An 18,540-nucleotide genomic window follows, 5' to 3' on the forward strand; every position below is an offset into this window, starting at 1 on the left:
CATTCATGACATGGTGTTGTTGGCCTATTGCCGCATTGTCCCGTAGGCTAACGAAGACATTAAAGAGACCTAGAGGTTGTTTGGCCTAAAAACTTTCAGTTACAGACCAATCTAAGGGTTTTGAGGCAGTTATGAGCATACTTACTATTTATGGTAAGTCATTTTGGGCATGTCTAGACATCTAGTGGCAATGACATCTCAATAGTAGTTGTTTAAAATCAACAAGAAGTTTTATTTATCATTGATATGATCTATTGTGTGTCAATAAAGATATTTTATAGAGTTAAATTTACTATTTAACTTTATTAAAGCATTGTCTAAAGTTTGTGAAAATATTTAAATTGAATGGTCCCCTTTAATTTATAGTACATTGGAGAAATAAAAAAGTGTTGGGGGACTTAAGTTGAAGGATAATTGTGTTAAATGGTATGGAAAATATTAAAGGAAAAAAATAGCCATAAATTAGGTGCCTGAAAAAATAAGAAAAGGGCAAACAAGTGATTTTGTTTATCCCACATTAACAAGGTGAGTGGATGAGCACTTAGAAGTGTTATAAAAGAGATTAAAGAGCTCATAATCAGCATACTTGGATAACTTATGAATTTAACGAAATTGTGAAGATTTTCTCTCAATGGCTTAGAAAGGATGAAATCCCTCTGTGCTGATATTCTCTTGGCTGTTGCAAGATACAGTCAAGAGGATTTAGATAATCCTCAAGGTAAAATCTGATTGATTGAGACTGTTATTTTATTGTGTTGAGATTCAGAAATCATCTTGAAGGTCGATTTGTGGAGTGCCAAAAGAAGCTGACTTTTAGAGCTGTAAGTTCAAACCACTCCGATAGTGGTTTCCTTTGTCAAGAAGCTGCAATCGGGGCATAAGTCTTTCATTATCTGAGACAGCACATTGGTAGAGCTGTACAGCTGCATAACAGATGCCAAGAGGGCTGTACATATCTGGAACTACTTTGTATGACTGCTGCACTGTGTTCGGAATCGTATTGAGGAGCCCTTTCACTCAAACAGCTGCTTGGGTTAGAGATGTGAGTGCTACAGACAGCTCCAGGTCTTTCATCCTGCATCTAACATTCTGTGTATGATACAAAACTCTAAGAACATTTCTGAGCGCTAATAGCTAAGAGCTGCAAGTTATTGCTGTTATCTATACATCATATGGGATCTTTCCTGAGAAACCACATCTGCATTATGATTCTCTTCTGACATGTAACGTTAAAGGTTCTGAAATAAATCTGAAATCAATACACTATAATCAGCGGCATATTAAATGAAATCTGATTGAGTTTGTCATTTCAATGTTATGCTTTTTTAGTTCTTTGCTCATATATTGGTCTATGTCTGTGTCCTGTCTAGTATATCATATGAAGCACAGACCAAGCAAAGGAACAAACATAAAGAACAGTGAACTGGGAGAAACTTAGTAACTGCAAGCAAACTGTTTAACAAAATTCCCGTGAGTTGAAGACAAGAGAAAATTATCAGATCAAGGGGGTATCTTACAAAAAGCAGTGTTATTGGAAGTGTTTTGAATGCTCACAAACAAGAAACTGTAGTTGGTGATTTCTAGGAGAGCATCACCAGCACTTTACAAATCTAGTTGTATCACATTCTTACAAATATTTGACAGGTTCTGCCATCAACAAAATCAAGTGTGATAGACAGTCTAGTCCCGTTTAACCCTGAAATTGAAACTAGAGAGTAGACAAGGACAAATGGAAAGAGAGGAAGACAGAGAAATACAATGTAAGATGTTAGAAAATGACATTGTGGGAATCTTTAACATAGTGGGAAATATTGTTAGGTTGGAAGGTATCATACTTGCATTGACAAAGAAATTTGGCATTTCAAGAACAGGTGAGGAAGAAAGAGAACCTGAGAAAGCCAAGTATGAACACAAGTAAACTGTTACATCCCAATTTTTGGCTCAATTTTAAATGTTCCTTTATAGCCATTGAGGCTTCATGCGAAGTTGAACAATTGGTTAAATTCATTATTCATTACAGTTTCATATGAAAATGAAGTGATGATTATTAGTTATGATACATAGGAAATTGGAATAGTGATTAATCATTATGATGATATATAAACTGGAAATGGATGGCTAATATGATCATATGCTACAATAATTTTCATTTCTTAAAATGATGATAAATATGTTATTACCATGATAAATTTCCCTTGCAGGAATGTGGCGAAGGGGGCGAAGGGGGCGAAGCTTTGCCAAAGAAGTAATTAGGCATGAGGGCACCACCTACCATTGAGCCAATGGGTATGAGTCTTAACCACCATGGCTAAGGGAAAGCAGCTAGGCAAGCAAAGGTATACTAAGGGACAACCATGAGCTAACCAATTAAATTATATATCACTTAATAATAAAATAAATTACTAAGCATAAATTGAACTATGAACAAGTTGGTACTTTTATAATTGTGTTATTTGGTTGGAGCCTTCTAGTGTTCAAAGCATAGCATGTCCTAACATATTGATACCATGATACCTAAATATCTATAAATGTACATACATGTATATGTGTATTTACGTAAACCAAATATGTATATAAGAATGTATATGCATATATGATATTTCACGTATACGTAAGAAATAAATGGTTGGGGTTTATACATGTACATGTGTGTGTGTGTGTGTATACATACATATATAGGTATTTATAGATACCATGATGTTATATATTAAGACAATATTATTATTTCTTTCATCCTTGGCCAAAGTCTTATTTATTTGCTTTCAGTGGCCACCTTGCAAAATTATTTCACCAGCCCTTATGTCATTTCGGTGACCTTTTTAATATTAAATTTGTGCCACTGGCCACATGTATCAATGGCTTTTTGTTTCTTTATAACTCCACCGCCACCTTGTTGTATTTCTTGAAACCAAGTATGAGGAGTTTATATATGATCAAAACTATTGCCTTTGTTTTTGGGGGAACACCATTAACCAAAACTCTGTCTTTGACATTTCCCTAGCCCCGATACCACAGTAGCAATTCTCTTTATCACAGTCACAACCCCCTGAAGTAATTCTCATCCTCGCAGCCATAATACTTCTGACATAGCATTCGTAACTCTATGATAATAAACATCTTCCACACCACAGAAGCTCTGCTAAAGTTTCCCTTTTCACAAATCACAATAACTCCATTTTGCATCCACGGATTTGCTATTGGTCTGTATTTGATTGCACCACAATCATTGTGCAAGATCGCTGCTATAGAAGCTGAATGTTGACTGCATGTGCTATTGATGATTAAAGGCTGCAATTACCAGTTATTGCCCAGCAAGCGGTGGACTCAGCCACGTTATGCCTTTGTTCTTTTTTTACCATGTTCATGTGTAATTATGACAAGAGATTTGGGATTCTAAAAACAGTACCTTAGTTCATCACAATGGATGTGCATGAGTATAAAACTTGAAATCGGATTGTAAACTGATTGGGTGAACAATGTATTAAACCTTATTCTTATGTTCAGATATTGATAGTATATCAGACTGTTGGGTTTATAGCAGATACTGATGTCACGTCAGAATAATGAAACCATATCTGACATCATATTCACAACAGAATGAGATTTGTATTGAATTTTAAATTCATAACATTACTCTAATATCATAACTGAATTGTGTCTCAAAGAATATCTTTCCATTGCAAGCTTATACAAGGATATTAATCCATATGTCTCTAAGATAAGGGGGCAATACCCTTAAGGGAAAACCAGTAATTAAAATACAAGTAACATGAATCTTTGTTAAGCCATAAACCCAAGCTGGGCAAAATGTAAATGGCTTTGATATATTAGGCTTATTCAATCACCCCAAAAATCCATCCTGGAAGACCAAGATGGTTGAGATGAAGGGTGAGAATTGATAGCCACTGAAACTATGGAATATCCCTGCATGATAAAAGATAGAACAATCAATAACAATAAACAAAAGATGTCATTAAAATTGTGTTAGCTCATGGTGGTCTAAGGGTATGAATCTTGATGTCAAGACGGTTGTGGTATGATATGCTATCACCAGGATGCTCAGTGGCAAGATAGTGGTGTCCCATACTTAATCCCAAGGTAGGGAGGGTCTTTCTCAGTTGAGATTGTGTGGGGATACTTAAGGGTCTACAGTTGGAAGCTTAAGCCTGTGACAATGCTTCCCCTCCCCACCAAATGCCAAGACTTGCACAAGACAGAGATATGATCTGCATTCAAATATCTTCTAGTAACAAGTATTTTACTTTTATGAATTTGCAATTTGAAGTAAAGATATGTTAAATGATTAATTAGTTATTTTCTTTCCAGTTATTCATTTATACTCATTGGTTCTCTTCCATTTGAATAGGTGAAACAATTGTGAAATTGTTTGCATGTGATTATGAAAAGTAATGTATCTTTGTTAGTAGAAAAAATCTCTCCCCATTAAGTAATATGGTTACAATGGCAGTTATATTCATCATATTGGTTGATTGAATACTCCTTCAATTGTTAGTAAAGGTTCTTTCAGTTAAATTGATTTTAATCGTTAATCTCTTTCATATGAACATAGTTGTTATAATTGCCTTATCATGCTTATAAATATGAATAAGTAATTGTATTTGATGATATGCTAGTCGTAAGCTAAGGCCCGAGAAAAGGGGTTGTTACATATGGTATCAAAGCCTAGTTTGACACTAAACCTTGGGCCCAACACTGTTTCTAGGAAGCTGAAAATGTAATGTTGAATGAGATAGGATGAATATTTATTTTGCATAACTAAATATTTTACAATGTAAACTGGAAAATCACACCAGAGATCATCTAGAATAGCCAGGAAGGGTTGAGATGATGGTGCGGTCCATATCAATTGGATAGATGGATAAATTTGCAAAACCATAAAGATGAATCGGAACTAAGACAATGAACATAATTAGCAAGTCGAGAGGTGGGTGATCGGCCACACAATGTCCACTGGAAATCCCTAGCTAGGGTAGGTTTAGTGGCAAGATTGTTGTTGTGATCACTAGAGGTCAAAGTGCTAGCAAATAGAAAATAGGTTTATGTAAGGTGTCCATAGCCTCATCAACTGACTAGCCGACACTCTAACACCAAGATGCTCAGGTGGTAGGACCAGAATAGTGTACAGTGCCTTATCTCAGATAGGGAGGGCCATTCTCAGTAAAGAAAAAAAGAAAATTACACTAGGTCCAGATGCCTAGACTTGCATAGTACAGACAAGTTTCTACTTCTCTTGATGTAGTGTTATCTAAATGTTGATTGTAACTAGATATTTCTTCCAATTGCATGTTTTCAGCATTATACTTTATGCAATTACATTCCTATTCATATGAAATTGTAGCTAAGATTTTGTTAACCACTTTTGGACCTAAATTGAAAATTGTGAACCATGATTTTGAGATTTTTTGATCCTGAAGTGGCTAGGGGTGCCTATACGTCGCTAGTTCTGTGTTGTAAATTAATGTTCTCTTCTAATGATGATTAAATGGCGAGAAGGCCATACCTCACATTTTGTGCTCCTCAATGGAGTAAGCACACTTGCACAAACAAAACTATCAATGCTTATTTATGGTAAGATGTAATTTTTGATTGGCTAAAATGCGTCTTTGAAAACATTGTGGTGACAAAATGGGCATAAGAGCCTAGGTCACATAAATGGGAAAAGTGGATTCCCTAATCTTTATAAGTGATTGACAAGCATGCCTAGATGATCTACCTACCTGACAAGAACCCTACGTAAAATTTGTTTCAGATACCTATGATCAACTTATAACCCAAAGATGAGCTGAGTTAAGAAATCTCAATTTAAAGGTAAGGTTTTCAGCTTGGAACTTGATTGATTATTAAAGGAGTAGATTACAAAGAACTTATAATATTTTACTTGCATCTAAATATTTAAATTATGTCCCAATTGCTATAAAATGATCAAACTAAATTAGTGTGCACATAGGTGCATAGATTTGAAATGTCTTATGCGAAACAAACAATACTAAACAAGAAATATGATATGAGTCGATGCTATGAGAAGCATATTATTATGAACTTGATTATGGATAACCGAGGGGATTTCTATAGGTAGAATCCCATGTAAATGCAAAAAAAATTATGGATAGATCGGACTCAAGACAATTGGAATATTGTGGATAGAACATACAAGCATCTGGGCCACACTTCCATCTCAAGAATTGTGTGTGGGTGTGTAGTCCAAGGGCTTAGGAGACTGGGATACAAATAGGGTGGTACCATGTTTATCATACCCTCCCTAGATTGGATGTATGATGATCTTTCATAGTATATTATGATTTTACCTTTCAACACATTGTTAGACATGTATAATACACATGTGGTATTGATTTTATATGGTAATGAAACATCAAGACATACTAAGTTGTTTAATCACTTGTAAGGCTTAATTTGTCTTGGCAATGAAATTTATACCTATCAAGAAATGATTATTCTAATGAAATACTCTTGTGATAAGATGGGCATGAAGGCCCAAGTTACATAAACGAAAACATGGATACACTAACCATTTCAGGTGATCTGTGAGCCTACAAGGATGATCTACTCATTTACTGAGTACCATATACCAGATGGTATGTATGAGTGATTTAATTTTTGTGATCAAGTTATGATCTAGAGCATGTTAGTTGAGGAATTGCAAGTTTTTAAATGATTATCTTAGTCTTGAAAATTCTCTTACACGAGCCATCAATATGAGAATTGGACTAAAATGTTGTGTCTACATGAGTGTGATAAGAATATGAAATAGAATATCTTAAAACAAGATCAATTTAAGTGATGTTGAAGTGAGCCTTAAAGTGAAGACAGGTATGTGTGTGATCTGCATTTGATTTTATGGTGTCATGTAAGCATTTTTTTTCTAAAAGCATTAAGATGAGGGAATGATAGATCTTGATTTTGATCATGGCTTAGATTGAGAATTCAAATTGAAATGAAGTGACTTCATAATGCTCTATATGTTTTTTTTGTAATATTCTTTTAGTATCCAAAAAAGTTCATTGAGGACAATGAAACACAAGGGGGGGTATGTTACATCCCAATATTTTGCTTGATTCTAAATGCTCCTTTATGGTTGTTGAGGCTTCATGCGAAGTTGAATGATTAGTTAAATTCATTATTCGTTAAGATTTCATATGAAAATGAAGTGATGCTTATTCGTTATGATATCATAGGAAATTGGAATAGTGGTTAATCATTACGATGATATATGAACTAGAAATGGATGGCTAATATGATCGTATGCTATGATCATTTTGATTTCTTAAAATAATGAAAAATATGTTATAACCATGATAGATTTCCCTTGCAGGAATGTGGCAAAGGGGGGGAAGCATTGCCAGAGAAGGAATTGGGCATGAGTACACCAACTACCATTGAGCCAACGGATATGAATAATAACCACCATGGCTAAGGGAAACCGTCTAGGCAAGCAAGGGTATACTAAGTGACAACCATGAGCTAACGAGTTAAATCATATATCACTCAATAATAAAAGAAATCACTAAGCATAAATTGAACTATGAACAAGTTGGTACCTTTATAGTTGTATTACTTGGTTGGAGCCTCCTAGTGTTTAAAGCAAGTCCTAACATATCGACACCATGATACCTAAATATCTATACATGTATATGTGTAGATATACATAAACCAAATATATATAAGGACATACACGCATACTTGATATTTAATGTATATGTAAGAAATAAATGGTTGCGGTTTACACATGTACATGTAAAAATATACATACATATATAGTTCTCTATAAATACCATGATGTTATATATTAAGACAATATTATTATTTCTTTCATCCTTGGCCAAATTCTTATTTATTTGTCTTGAACAGCCACCTCACTAATTATTTCAACAGCCCTTATGTCATTTTGGTGACCTTTTTCATATTAAATGTGTGCAACGTGTATCAATGGCTTTTTGTTTCTTTATAACTCCTCCACTGCCACCTTCTTGTTCTTCTTGAAACCAAGCATGAGGAGCTTATAAATGATTGAGACTATTACCTTTGTTTTTGGGGGGGACGCCATCAACCAAAACTCTGTCTTTGACGTTTCCCTAGACCCAATACCACAGTAGCAATTCTCATTATCACAGTCACGATCCCCCTGAAGTAATTTCATCCTCATAGCCATAATACTTCTGCCATAGCATTCATAATTCTGTGATAGTAAACATCTTCGACGCTGCAGAAGCTCTGCTATAGTTTCCCTTTTCACAAATCACAATAACTCCATTTTGGCATTCACAGATTTGCTCTTGGTCTGTATTTGATTGCACCACAGTCATTGTCCAAGATCATTGATATAGAAGCTAGATGTTGACTGTGTGTGCTATTGATGATTAAAAGCTGCAATTACCAGTTATTGCCCAGCAAGCGGTGAATTCAACCAGGTTATGCCTTTGTTGTTTTTTAATCATGTTCATATGTAATTATGATGAGATTTTGGATTCTGGAAAGAGTACCTTAGTTCATCACAATCGATGTGCATAAGTATAAAACTTGAAATCAGATTGTAACCCAATTGGGTGAACAATGTATTAAACCTTATTCTTATGTTCAGATATTGATAGTATATCAGACTGTTGGGTTTATAGCAGATACTGATGTCACGTCAGAATAATGAAACCATATCTGACATCATATTCACAACAGAATGAGATTTGTATTGAATTTTAAATTCATAACATTACTCTAATATCATAACTGAATTGTGTCTCAAAGAATATCTTTCCATTGCAAGCTTATACAAGGATATTAATCCATATGTCTCTAAGATAAGGGGGCAATACCCTTAAGGGAAAACCAGTAATTAAAATACAAGTAACATGAATCTTTGTTAAGCCATAAACCCAAGCTGGGCAAAATGTAAATGGCTTTGATATATTAGGCTTATTCAATCACCCCAAAAATTCATCCCAGAAGACCAAGATGGTCAAGATGACGGGTGTGAATTTATAGCCACTGAAACTGTGGAATATCCTGCATGATAAAAGATAGAACAATCAGTAACAATAAACAAAAAGATGTCATTAAAACTGTGTCAGCTCATGGTGGTCTAAGGGTATGAATCTTGATCTCAAGATGGTTGTGGTATGATATGCTATCACCAGGATGCTCAGAGGCAGGGCAGTGGTGGCCCATACCTAATCCTAGGGTAGGGAGGGTCTTTCTCAATTGAGATTGTGTGGAGATTGTGTGGGGATACTTAAGGGTCCGCAGTCGGGAGGTTAAGTCCATAACAATGCTTCCCCTCTCCACCAAATGCCAAGACTTGCACAAGACAGAGATATGATCTGCATTCAAACATCTTCTAGCAACGGCTATTTTACTTTTATGAATTTGCAATTACAAGTTGATGATATGTTAAATGATTATTCAGTTATTTTCTTCCAGTTATTTGGTTATAGCCGTTGGTTCTCTTCCATCTGAATAGGTGAAACAGTTGTGAAACTATTTTTATGTGATTATGAAAAGTAACGTATCTTTGTTAGTAGAAAAGATCTCTCTCCATTAAGTAATGGTTGGTTACAATGGCAATTATATTTATCATATTGGTTGATTGAATACTGCTTTAATTTTTTCGGTTAAACTAATTTAAGACGTTAATCTCTTTCATATGAACATAGCTGTTATAAATGCCTTCTCATGCTTATGAATATGAAGAAGTAACTATATTTGATGATATGCTTGTTGTTATTTAAGGCCTGGGAAAAGGGGTTGTTAAATAAACATTTTGTGGAGGATTGTTCAAATATGAAGTCAAGATTGGTATACAAACTTTTGATAGTGAGATTTGTGCTAAGAAGTTGGATCAGCAGATTTCACAAATAAAGCTGCTTTTCAGACTCCATAAGTTGTCTCCCCATAAGAGAATTGCATTCGCAAGATTCAATCTATGTGGACATGCTCTCATGTGGGATAAAAGCTATCATCTAGGCACAGTCTCATGTTATATGATATTCCTTCTCTGGCATATTAAAATGTATCATCTCTCTGTGAGTTGAAATATTTTATATAGGGATGCTCAAAAGTGATTCTATTCGATTTGCCATGTAGAAAAAAGGGTTATGGAAAGTCATTACTTTAGATATAAGCAATGGCAAAGAATTCAAGAATATACAGCAGAGTTTAGGAAGAGAGTGGTAAACCCTTACAAAACTTGTCTCTAGATAACTCTCGTCTAGCTGACATCATCTATTAAGGTATTAGGTATGAAATCTGAGTGTATTCTTCTTCTTCCGTGTTGCCTTTGTTACTTGTTGCATGCTTGAAAAGGTTGGTCCACTTCAACATTATTCTGCCCATTTGTTCGGTCATGAATGACGTACCGAACTTGTTGGTTTTTCCCAAAAAAGTCATGTTTTAAATTTGTCTAGGTTTCCTCATATTTTCTATGGGTGTCATCCTTGATGTGTTTTCATTTGGATCTCTACAAAGACAACGGAAGGAAGCTACAGAAGTCATTCATCACTACAACAGAAAGGTGTTGAAGAAATTTGCCAAGGTGGGAGATCGACAATGTGCCTCTAAATAGAAAAGTGAAGTAAGAGAACCACAATTTTACATTCATCATCAGTCACGTCTCTGTGAAGGTAGTGGTCTTTCAAAGATCAAGGTCAAAGGTAAAACTGCATTGTCAGCAACGCACCTGTATAAGGAAAACAGAGGTATACTAATGAAGGAACTAATTTGTATTATCAAGTGTGCACCTAATATAGAAGAACGTGTTAAAATGCAGTTATGTGAGTGAAAATCACCTTTAAAATTTCCTGTTCATGAAATACATAATAAGGTGCGCATTTGTGTGACGAATGTGAACATTCAAACCAAGAATCGAAATCACTCTATTGGATGGGCACATATATGAAAGAAATGGGACGACAAAATCAAATTCTCAAATCACAATATCAAGGGCACACTTTAAGAAGGGAAATATCTTTGATTTTTCAAAGATTATATTTACGCTATCAATTGTGTATCTGACTAAAGGAAAACAAGTTCTGCATCAAGTTCCTTCTGTGCTTACCTATTTTTGAAATTTTGTTGGAACATTGGAACAAATGTTGGTGTATTCTATAGTGGGTAAATCAGGAGCTTTAATTTTACAATACTAGCTTTTGTTATCAGAGGAGTGCGCTACCAGGATAAAATAGGAGAGTTTTAATGACAGGTGAAATAGCAATTGAATAGACTTTGTGTTGTATCAAGCTCAAAGATAAGAGTATCTGTCCACTTCATTATGAACTCTATTTTTGTTTTAGTTTATTTTGATCTCTTGCTTACTTTTATGAGCTGCAACTAAAGATTTCCTCACAAATCAAAGAAAAAGTTGTATCCATTTTAGCACAAAAGCATCCTGAGATGGGGAGTACAGAAATCATTAAGAGAGTTCTAAATAGCTCAACAAAGAGTTGTGGCTATGACAGTTGGGAGTTGTTTCGGGATGTGAAAGAGTTGGATTGAAATGTCATTACAGTGCTTTTGCAACTTAGATGGAATATGCAATTAGGTTTCTAATTTTGAGTTAGTGAAGCATTTCCTCTAGTGTTATGTTTTATAAAGTTGTTTATGTGTTCCTCAAAAGTGGACATCTTGGAAAAATACGAGGCCTTTACACAGAAAAAACGCATATTAATCTTTTAAAATGTCATTTTGGTGGAAAGGGGAAATTTAATAATTTCAAATAAGATACCTTCCCTCTGAAAGCTATCTAAAGAGGGTCTTGCGACTCAATTTGGATATGCTGATAAAAGATATTGTTATGCTGGCAGATGGAACTTGTGTTCTTTCTTTACCTTTTGAGGACAAAAACCATCTCAAGATTTCTAGTTTCTGGTTTAAAAGATAATCCCTAGCTAGAAGGGTGTGATTTCTAACAGAAATCTCCATTGCTCAAAACAAAGCTCTAAATTTTTAGGGTTTTAGTGATGACTATATTTGATGTCTTCGAAGTTTCTGAACTGTTGAAGTTCTTGCAAAGATAGGATTTAGCGAAGATTTCTCCAGCTGGATTTACCATTCATACCAGCTTGCACCTTCCATCTTGCCTAGCTGTACTAATTGATACAGGCATTAAGGGCGAACTCATTCTACAATTCCTGTTGTTAAAACAAGATTATTTTGACATATTCTTGCTAGTTGTTCACTTTGAAGAAGGCAAGAATACTTGAAGATTGTTGACCATACAATTCAAGTGTAGGATGTAGACCTACAAGTTAGGGTGTGAGATGTCTTGAGTTAAGCATTGGTTTTTTAAGGCTCAATCCTTAAAATTTGGTGGCGCCCAGACTTACTGCAGATTATCAAGTGTTCTGTCGATAGGATTTGCCCTTTCTTGTAAGATGCAACTGTTTTATAGCACCAATTTTTTCCACAGATTTTCATTCCATTTTCCAATTAATTTACTGCTTAGGCATTATGTCAAACACTTGGCAACCTCACTGATTGTTCATCTTTTTGCAATTCTTTTCCATGAACATATTAAGAAACAGATTGCTTTAATAACTTATGTTTGCAGACTGCTAGTTTCAATTATGCAATAGTTTAATACATGACCAATAATGTTCATTATTTGCATGTGTAATGAAGCAATATTTGATCTACAAGGAACACTATTTCAATATGAGTTTCCTGCTAAAGTGCAGATTAAAGTTTTTGTAAAGAGAATTCAATTACAATTTTCAGAAGTATTGAACACAGACTTATAACCTTATGAGTACCAATTACAACTCTGCTGAATATATTTGACTGTGCCTTAAATGAGCAGCAATAAGTATATTTGATATGCCCGTTGTGGAGTTTTCACACCATCGCCCCATGGCAAAAGGGGACCCCCTTTTTTTTGCCTTGGTAGTAGGAGTAGTGGTCTTAGGTAGTCTTGGTGGCAATTTTCAAGTCTCCAAGTCTGAGAGATGATTTTGGGCAACATTGGCCTGTTGAGTGGTCAAGTTTGGCTGGGATGTGAGTGAATGTTGAACTAAGCTAGTCAAGGATATGGTGATGAACTAACCTTTTGAAAATCCTTGTTCCAGCTTCAATTTGATCTTAGAAAGTCAGGAAAGATTGTGGAGGTAACATTGTTGAAGGCATGTTGAATCCTAAAATATAGCTAAGTTTGGATTCTTGAAGGCATGTTGAATCCTAAAATATAGCTAAGTTTGGATTTTTTTAGAAACTCCCCAAGACCTAAAATCTTTATTATAACTCATATGAAGCTGAAACCTATCTAAAGCATCCTTACAATATTTATATTAAATATAAGTATAAGAACTACTTAAATGTTATATTTTATATAAATCTCACCCTCCGAGCTAAAAAATGACAAAGTCTAGATGAAGAATGCAAGAGGTGGCAGAATTCCTCTCATCCCAGGAATGCTTCCCAAACTCTTTTCTCTGATCCCAAAATCTCCACCGAAGGGGAAACACAACCTTTGAGGAGAATTGAGTACCCAAGTCATGAAGATGAAAAAATTGAAGATTAGAGAGTAAAATTGGCTAAGTTACATGAGGAGAATGAAGCATGACAAGATTCCTCGAATCCAAGGAATTCCACCCCATGAAATTTCTCTGTTTCCATAGCAAAAATATCAAAAATTTGATGAAATCTAAACACCAAAGTGATGGGACAAGAATTGAGGATCAAAATCATGAGATTGTGAGGTAAGAAATAAGTGTTTTTAAAGCAAGACAAGGCTTATAAAATCTGGTCAAGATTCCTCTAATCCTAGGAACTCCAACCATGATAATTCCTCAAATCCTGAAATATCTGCCAATGAAAATCAGCTACCTCTATGAAGGCAAGTGCCCAAGTTGTCAAGTGACTGAAAACTGGAAGTGGGATGTGAAGGAATGAAGTACAAAGGGGGCATGAAAGGATGGCAGAATTCCTCTATCCTAGGAACTTCACACATCATTTTTCCTCTAACCAGAAATCCTTCCCCTGCAATGAAGACAAACCTTAATTGCTCAATAAGGCTAATTAGGTTTACAATGCAGGACAACATGAGTAAAAGTGAAAAATCTTTGGAAGAGGCTCTTATTACAACCAAAAACATAAAATGATGGATCCATGAGGACCCTTGGGTGCCCCTACACCAATGGTCTAACCTGACGCTGTAAGTAGAAGAACAAATTTGTACAAAAAAAATGCATAAGTTCCTAACATGGTGAAAGGGCAGGCCATGTCAATTAAATTCAAATTCTTTGAACTAGGAAGTTCAAAATTTCTACAAGATGGGGAGGATGACATAGAGTGCCTTAAATGCCATGTCTCCTACTATCTGTCAGTTTCTTCTTTGTACTTAGAGTATTTTTGGAAATTTTGTTGCAACTGCCATTTGTGGCTCCTGTAGTCGATCACTTAGGAGCTTTTCTTTTTTCAGAATCAGTTGTGTTCCTCTACTTTCAGCCTCATGTCAGACCATTAAATTCTTTAATGGCTACCCCAGTCCAGTTCCTAAAATTCTCCAAGCAATGCCCCATGGAAAATAGAAAGCAAACAAACAAGTAGAGGTACCCGATTTATGGTCTGACATGAGGCTCCATGTAGAGGAACAAATTTATGTTAAAAATTGCATAAATACTATACATGGTGAAAGGGCAGGCCATGCCGGTTGGGTTCTTGAGTTATTTGAAGTAGGAAATTCAAAATTCTACAAGATGGGGAGAATGATGTAGAATGTCTTTGATGCCATGTCTCCCACTATCCATCAGTTTCTTCTTTGCGCTTACATATTTTGGAAAATTTTGTTGTAACTGTCATTGATGACTGCTGTAGTTGGATCATTTAGGAGCTTTTCTTTTTTCAGAATCAATTTGTTTATTAGGGCGGTGCATTACTTGGAGAGTTTTGAGACCTGGACTGGGATGGCCATTAAATAGAATTTGGACAATAATCAAGCTCAGAAATAAGAGTGTTTGTCCAATTTGTTATGAATTCTACTCTTGATGCTTGTTTTCTTTTATATCCTGCAAAATGTTATGAGCTGCAACTATTATTTTTCCTTACAAATCAGAGGAAAATTTACATCAATCGTAGACCAGCTCATCCTTGTGTGGTTTGATGGGATGGGGTAGGCAGCATTATCAACTGAAAGGAATCTCCCTACCCTGATTTATGCAATCAGTGGAGTGTGGCTATAGGGGAGGTGTCACTGACAGACTTAGTCTCTTAACTGGTTCCACAAACATCATGTTCTTTTGACAGCCACTATCCATGCTGAAATCTAGAGTCTTCCCACTCATTCACATCTATGAGTGTGAAAAGGAGCTCCTCGTCCTCTTGTGGCAGCACTGGTGCAGTGACAACACTGGAACATGGATCTGCATCTGTGTTCTAGTTTCCTTCCCTCTACACAGTCAGAGAAGAGGATACAGAAGCCTGTAGTGTGTCCAACTCTCGCAATTCTTATCAAAAAAGACTTTATAGAATGGCATTCAACTGTTTTGTGCCACATACTCTTGTGGTTCTTGCACCATCTTCCAGTGTCTTTCTATTCCTTCTTTCCTATGCCATTTTTCGTCAACATCTACATCTGCTCTTGCTTGTAGTGGAGAGAATATTTTCTCTGTTGCCTATTGGCAACCAAAATTTCTCAAGTTGTTAACTTTCCTATCACCTTATGTGTTGTTTGACATGTTGACCAAAAACTCCATCACGAAACTCGCAAGTCTGCCATAAGGGTGAGTAACTTGTCCACAACTGATAAACCAAGTCGGCTGGAAAACTTACATGTTACTAAGCAAGGTTCCCACCACAAGTGACTGGATAATAGTTGAGTCCATCAAGAGGACTCGGAGGCCGAGGACAGTAAAACCCCTGGCCAAAATTCTCATTTTTTGTATTCTTTAATATTATCATTTATGTCATCAGCAATTTGGATCTCAGCAGTGTAAATTGATTCTTAGAAATTCCATCAAGTTATCGACAACTGAAATTCAATTTGACAAAGTATTTGCTCTTCTGTTTTTTTTTTTGTTTGCTGTTTCAAATCCCTATTGTTTACTTTCACTGACCAACTTTGTGCCTAATTTGAGAGCAATGAAACAGCAGCAGCAGCAAAGTTATTGGAAGATGGCATATTTGAACATTCATTCACTTGTGGGGAGGTAATTCACATATACCTTCTAGTTGAAGACTGAATAATATTAGGAGGCCAAAAAGGAAGCTGTAGACTATAGATGTACAATATTTCAAATTTGAAGTTTGCAACTTTGATAGTCGATTTGTGACCAATTGATAATCAAAAAATACTTGTGTGCTCTCTAATTTCATTATTTGTACTTTTCATGCATTGCTTAGTTTATTTTAGGGTAGTTACTATTTGTTTAATTGATGTTGTTTGCCAAACGTTTATCGCCAAGTCCAAATCTACGTCGATATTTTTCGGGCTGCCCAATTCAAGCTTAGTCCAAAATTCGAACTATAGTTTAACATATTCGTTTTATTGATATAGTAGAGTGTGTCTGTGGTTTCAATTAATGGTATTTCTTTAATCTTGCTGCCAAAATAGCTTACATGTGTTTTCATGAGCTCCAGATTCTGTTCAGGAATTGGAAAAACAAATGACTCTCTGCTAGTGACAGATTTCGCCATTTTAGTTTAAAACCTTGGCCAGATTTAAGAGTAGCATCTTCCAGATACAAATGTTTGCAGCTATAACAACAGGTTTTCATTATGATTATAGAATTTTCCAGAACACCTCAATCCAATTGCCAAATAACTTCTAAAGGCTCTATGCATCTCCAGTTTGGAGCAACATCGCATATTCCACTCTGAGAGGAATGAAATTATAGCCTAAGTAGTTATCAGATGAAATGTGTTTTATTTTTATAAATAATGTGGCAACGGGAGGCATTATGGAAAAACTTACAGGATGGGAGCCCAATAGCTGAAACTGATAGAGGTCTCCGGAGACCTGAGAGAATGGCGCCCATGTCTTCTTCGCCTGCTTCATTTCTGTCTTAGTGGATGGAAGAGAATCTAGATAAGCAGAGGGTAATCGGCATTCTTCCTTACGAAGAATTCGTCTGAAAGCGTCTGCTGCTGCTGATTTGGCAGACCTCTTGCGGGAGAATGAAGGACCCATCTCGCCTCTAAAATATTAAATTCGCAATTCGCTTATGGCGACTGTCTAGTGAATGTGCAGCCGGATTTTAAAACATCTTCCTCCCTGCAGAAGCTAAGCATGTAGTCCATCGGTATGGTTATTTGGGCGAAAATTTTGAACTGTAACCTGTTCTTTTCCTCTCTTGAATATGTTATTTCGGTTCTCAATTTTGTTCTGTTCTGTGATTTAAAAATATTATCTATTTAGTTTTGTTGATTATTGTTGGTCTGCTTTCAAATGGATTCATATAGCTTTTAAGGGTTTTTAAAAAATTGGAAAAAAAATATGTTTCTCAATTTGAGTATACAAATATTTAATCTTATTTACTAATTTTTTTTAATGAATAGTATCATTTTTATTTGTTTATAATATAAAGTAAATATTTACATAAAAAATTGAAGGATATGAGATCACCACAAAAGTTTATTTGGTCAATTTAAAAATAGTTACAAATAATATCAATTATTCATCAAAAAATAAGTGCAGAGGCCAAAGAAAGTCATCTTAGGCAGCCAAAGCAATGTTACTCAAGGGGAGAAGGTCATAATCATCTTTTTTGCACCAAGTATCATGCTAGTGGTCGGGTCCAAAAGGAACAACCCATCTTCATTCTCTTTCTCCTTTTCTTTTTCCTCCCTCCCAGAAAGCAAGATCACAAAGGCCAAGTGAGGAAATCACTTGGAAGAAGTGACCAAGAGATATCACCATCAACATTCGGCCAGCTAAATTCACTAGATTCAGAGGGGGTAGGAGAAGCCATGGGCCACCTAAAAGCAATGCCACAGCACAAAGGAGAAGTCAAGTGATGTCTCTACATGCCACCTCCTTTATTGGTAGAGCGGCGAGGAGCATTAGATGGTGAAGTGTGGGAAAGGCAAATGAAGGAACCGTTGTCGTAGCAGCACCCATGGGGTGGAGTTTGGTTCCCAGAGGCAAAATCTAACAACACTTTGGCCATCGTACAATGGACATAAGCACATTTACTACATATGCATGCTTTAGTATATATAGAAACATTGATATCCAAAAAGTTGTGAGTGAATAAAACGACATTTCTATATTTCCATAAAGTGAATAAGATTTTCATCCTGAAAGCATGTCATATATGTGAGTGCTTGAAAGGAAACCTAGGGGAAACACACAAGAAAACGATATGCCAAGACAATGGCTCAAGTTTAAATGACCAAAAAAAAATCATAATCCAACACCAATAATGTTGAGCTCTTCTACAAAACTAGAAAATATGGAGAAAAGACTCAGGTTTCCCAAAAAAAAGGGCATCTAGGATCAAGGACTCCTAGTGCCTAAGTCTTCAGCTAAGAGGCAAGCCTTGGAAAAGAATACACCAAGAAAAGTGGAAATTTTGTGCAAAT

General features: G+C 35.6%; 1 protein-coding gene across 2 annotated transcripts in view; it reads right to left on the bottom strand.

Moving 5' to 3' along the window:
• LOC149534917 (uncharacterized) overlaps positions 1-17,385 on the bottom strand; it is a 132,634-nt gene extending 115,249 nt beyond the window's left edge. For both annotated transcript variants that reach the window (XM_089805484.1, XM_089805483.1), the window contains exon 1: positions 16,931-17,385. In XM_089805484.1, coding sequence (XP_089661610.1) covers positions 16,931-17,146 — 216 coding nt within the window. In that variant the 5' untranslated portion in view covers positions 17,147-17,385. The remainder of the gene's footprint in view (positions 1-16,930) is intronic.
• Positions 17,386-18,540: the final 1,155 nt, after the last annotated feature.

This window comes from Cupressus sempervirens, chromosome 10 (genome assembly GCF_028749045.1).
Source record: "Cupressus sempervirens isolate cs-2001-9-10 chromosome 10, ASM2874904v1, whole genome shotgun sequence".
Classification (NCBI taxonomy): Eukaryota; Viridiplantae; Streptophyta; class Pinopsida; order Cupressales; family Cupressaceae; genus Cupressus; species Cupressus sempervirens.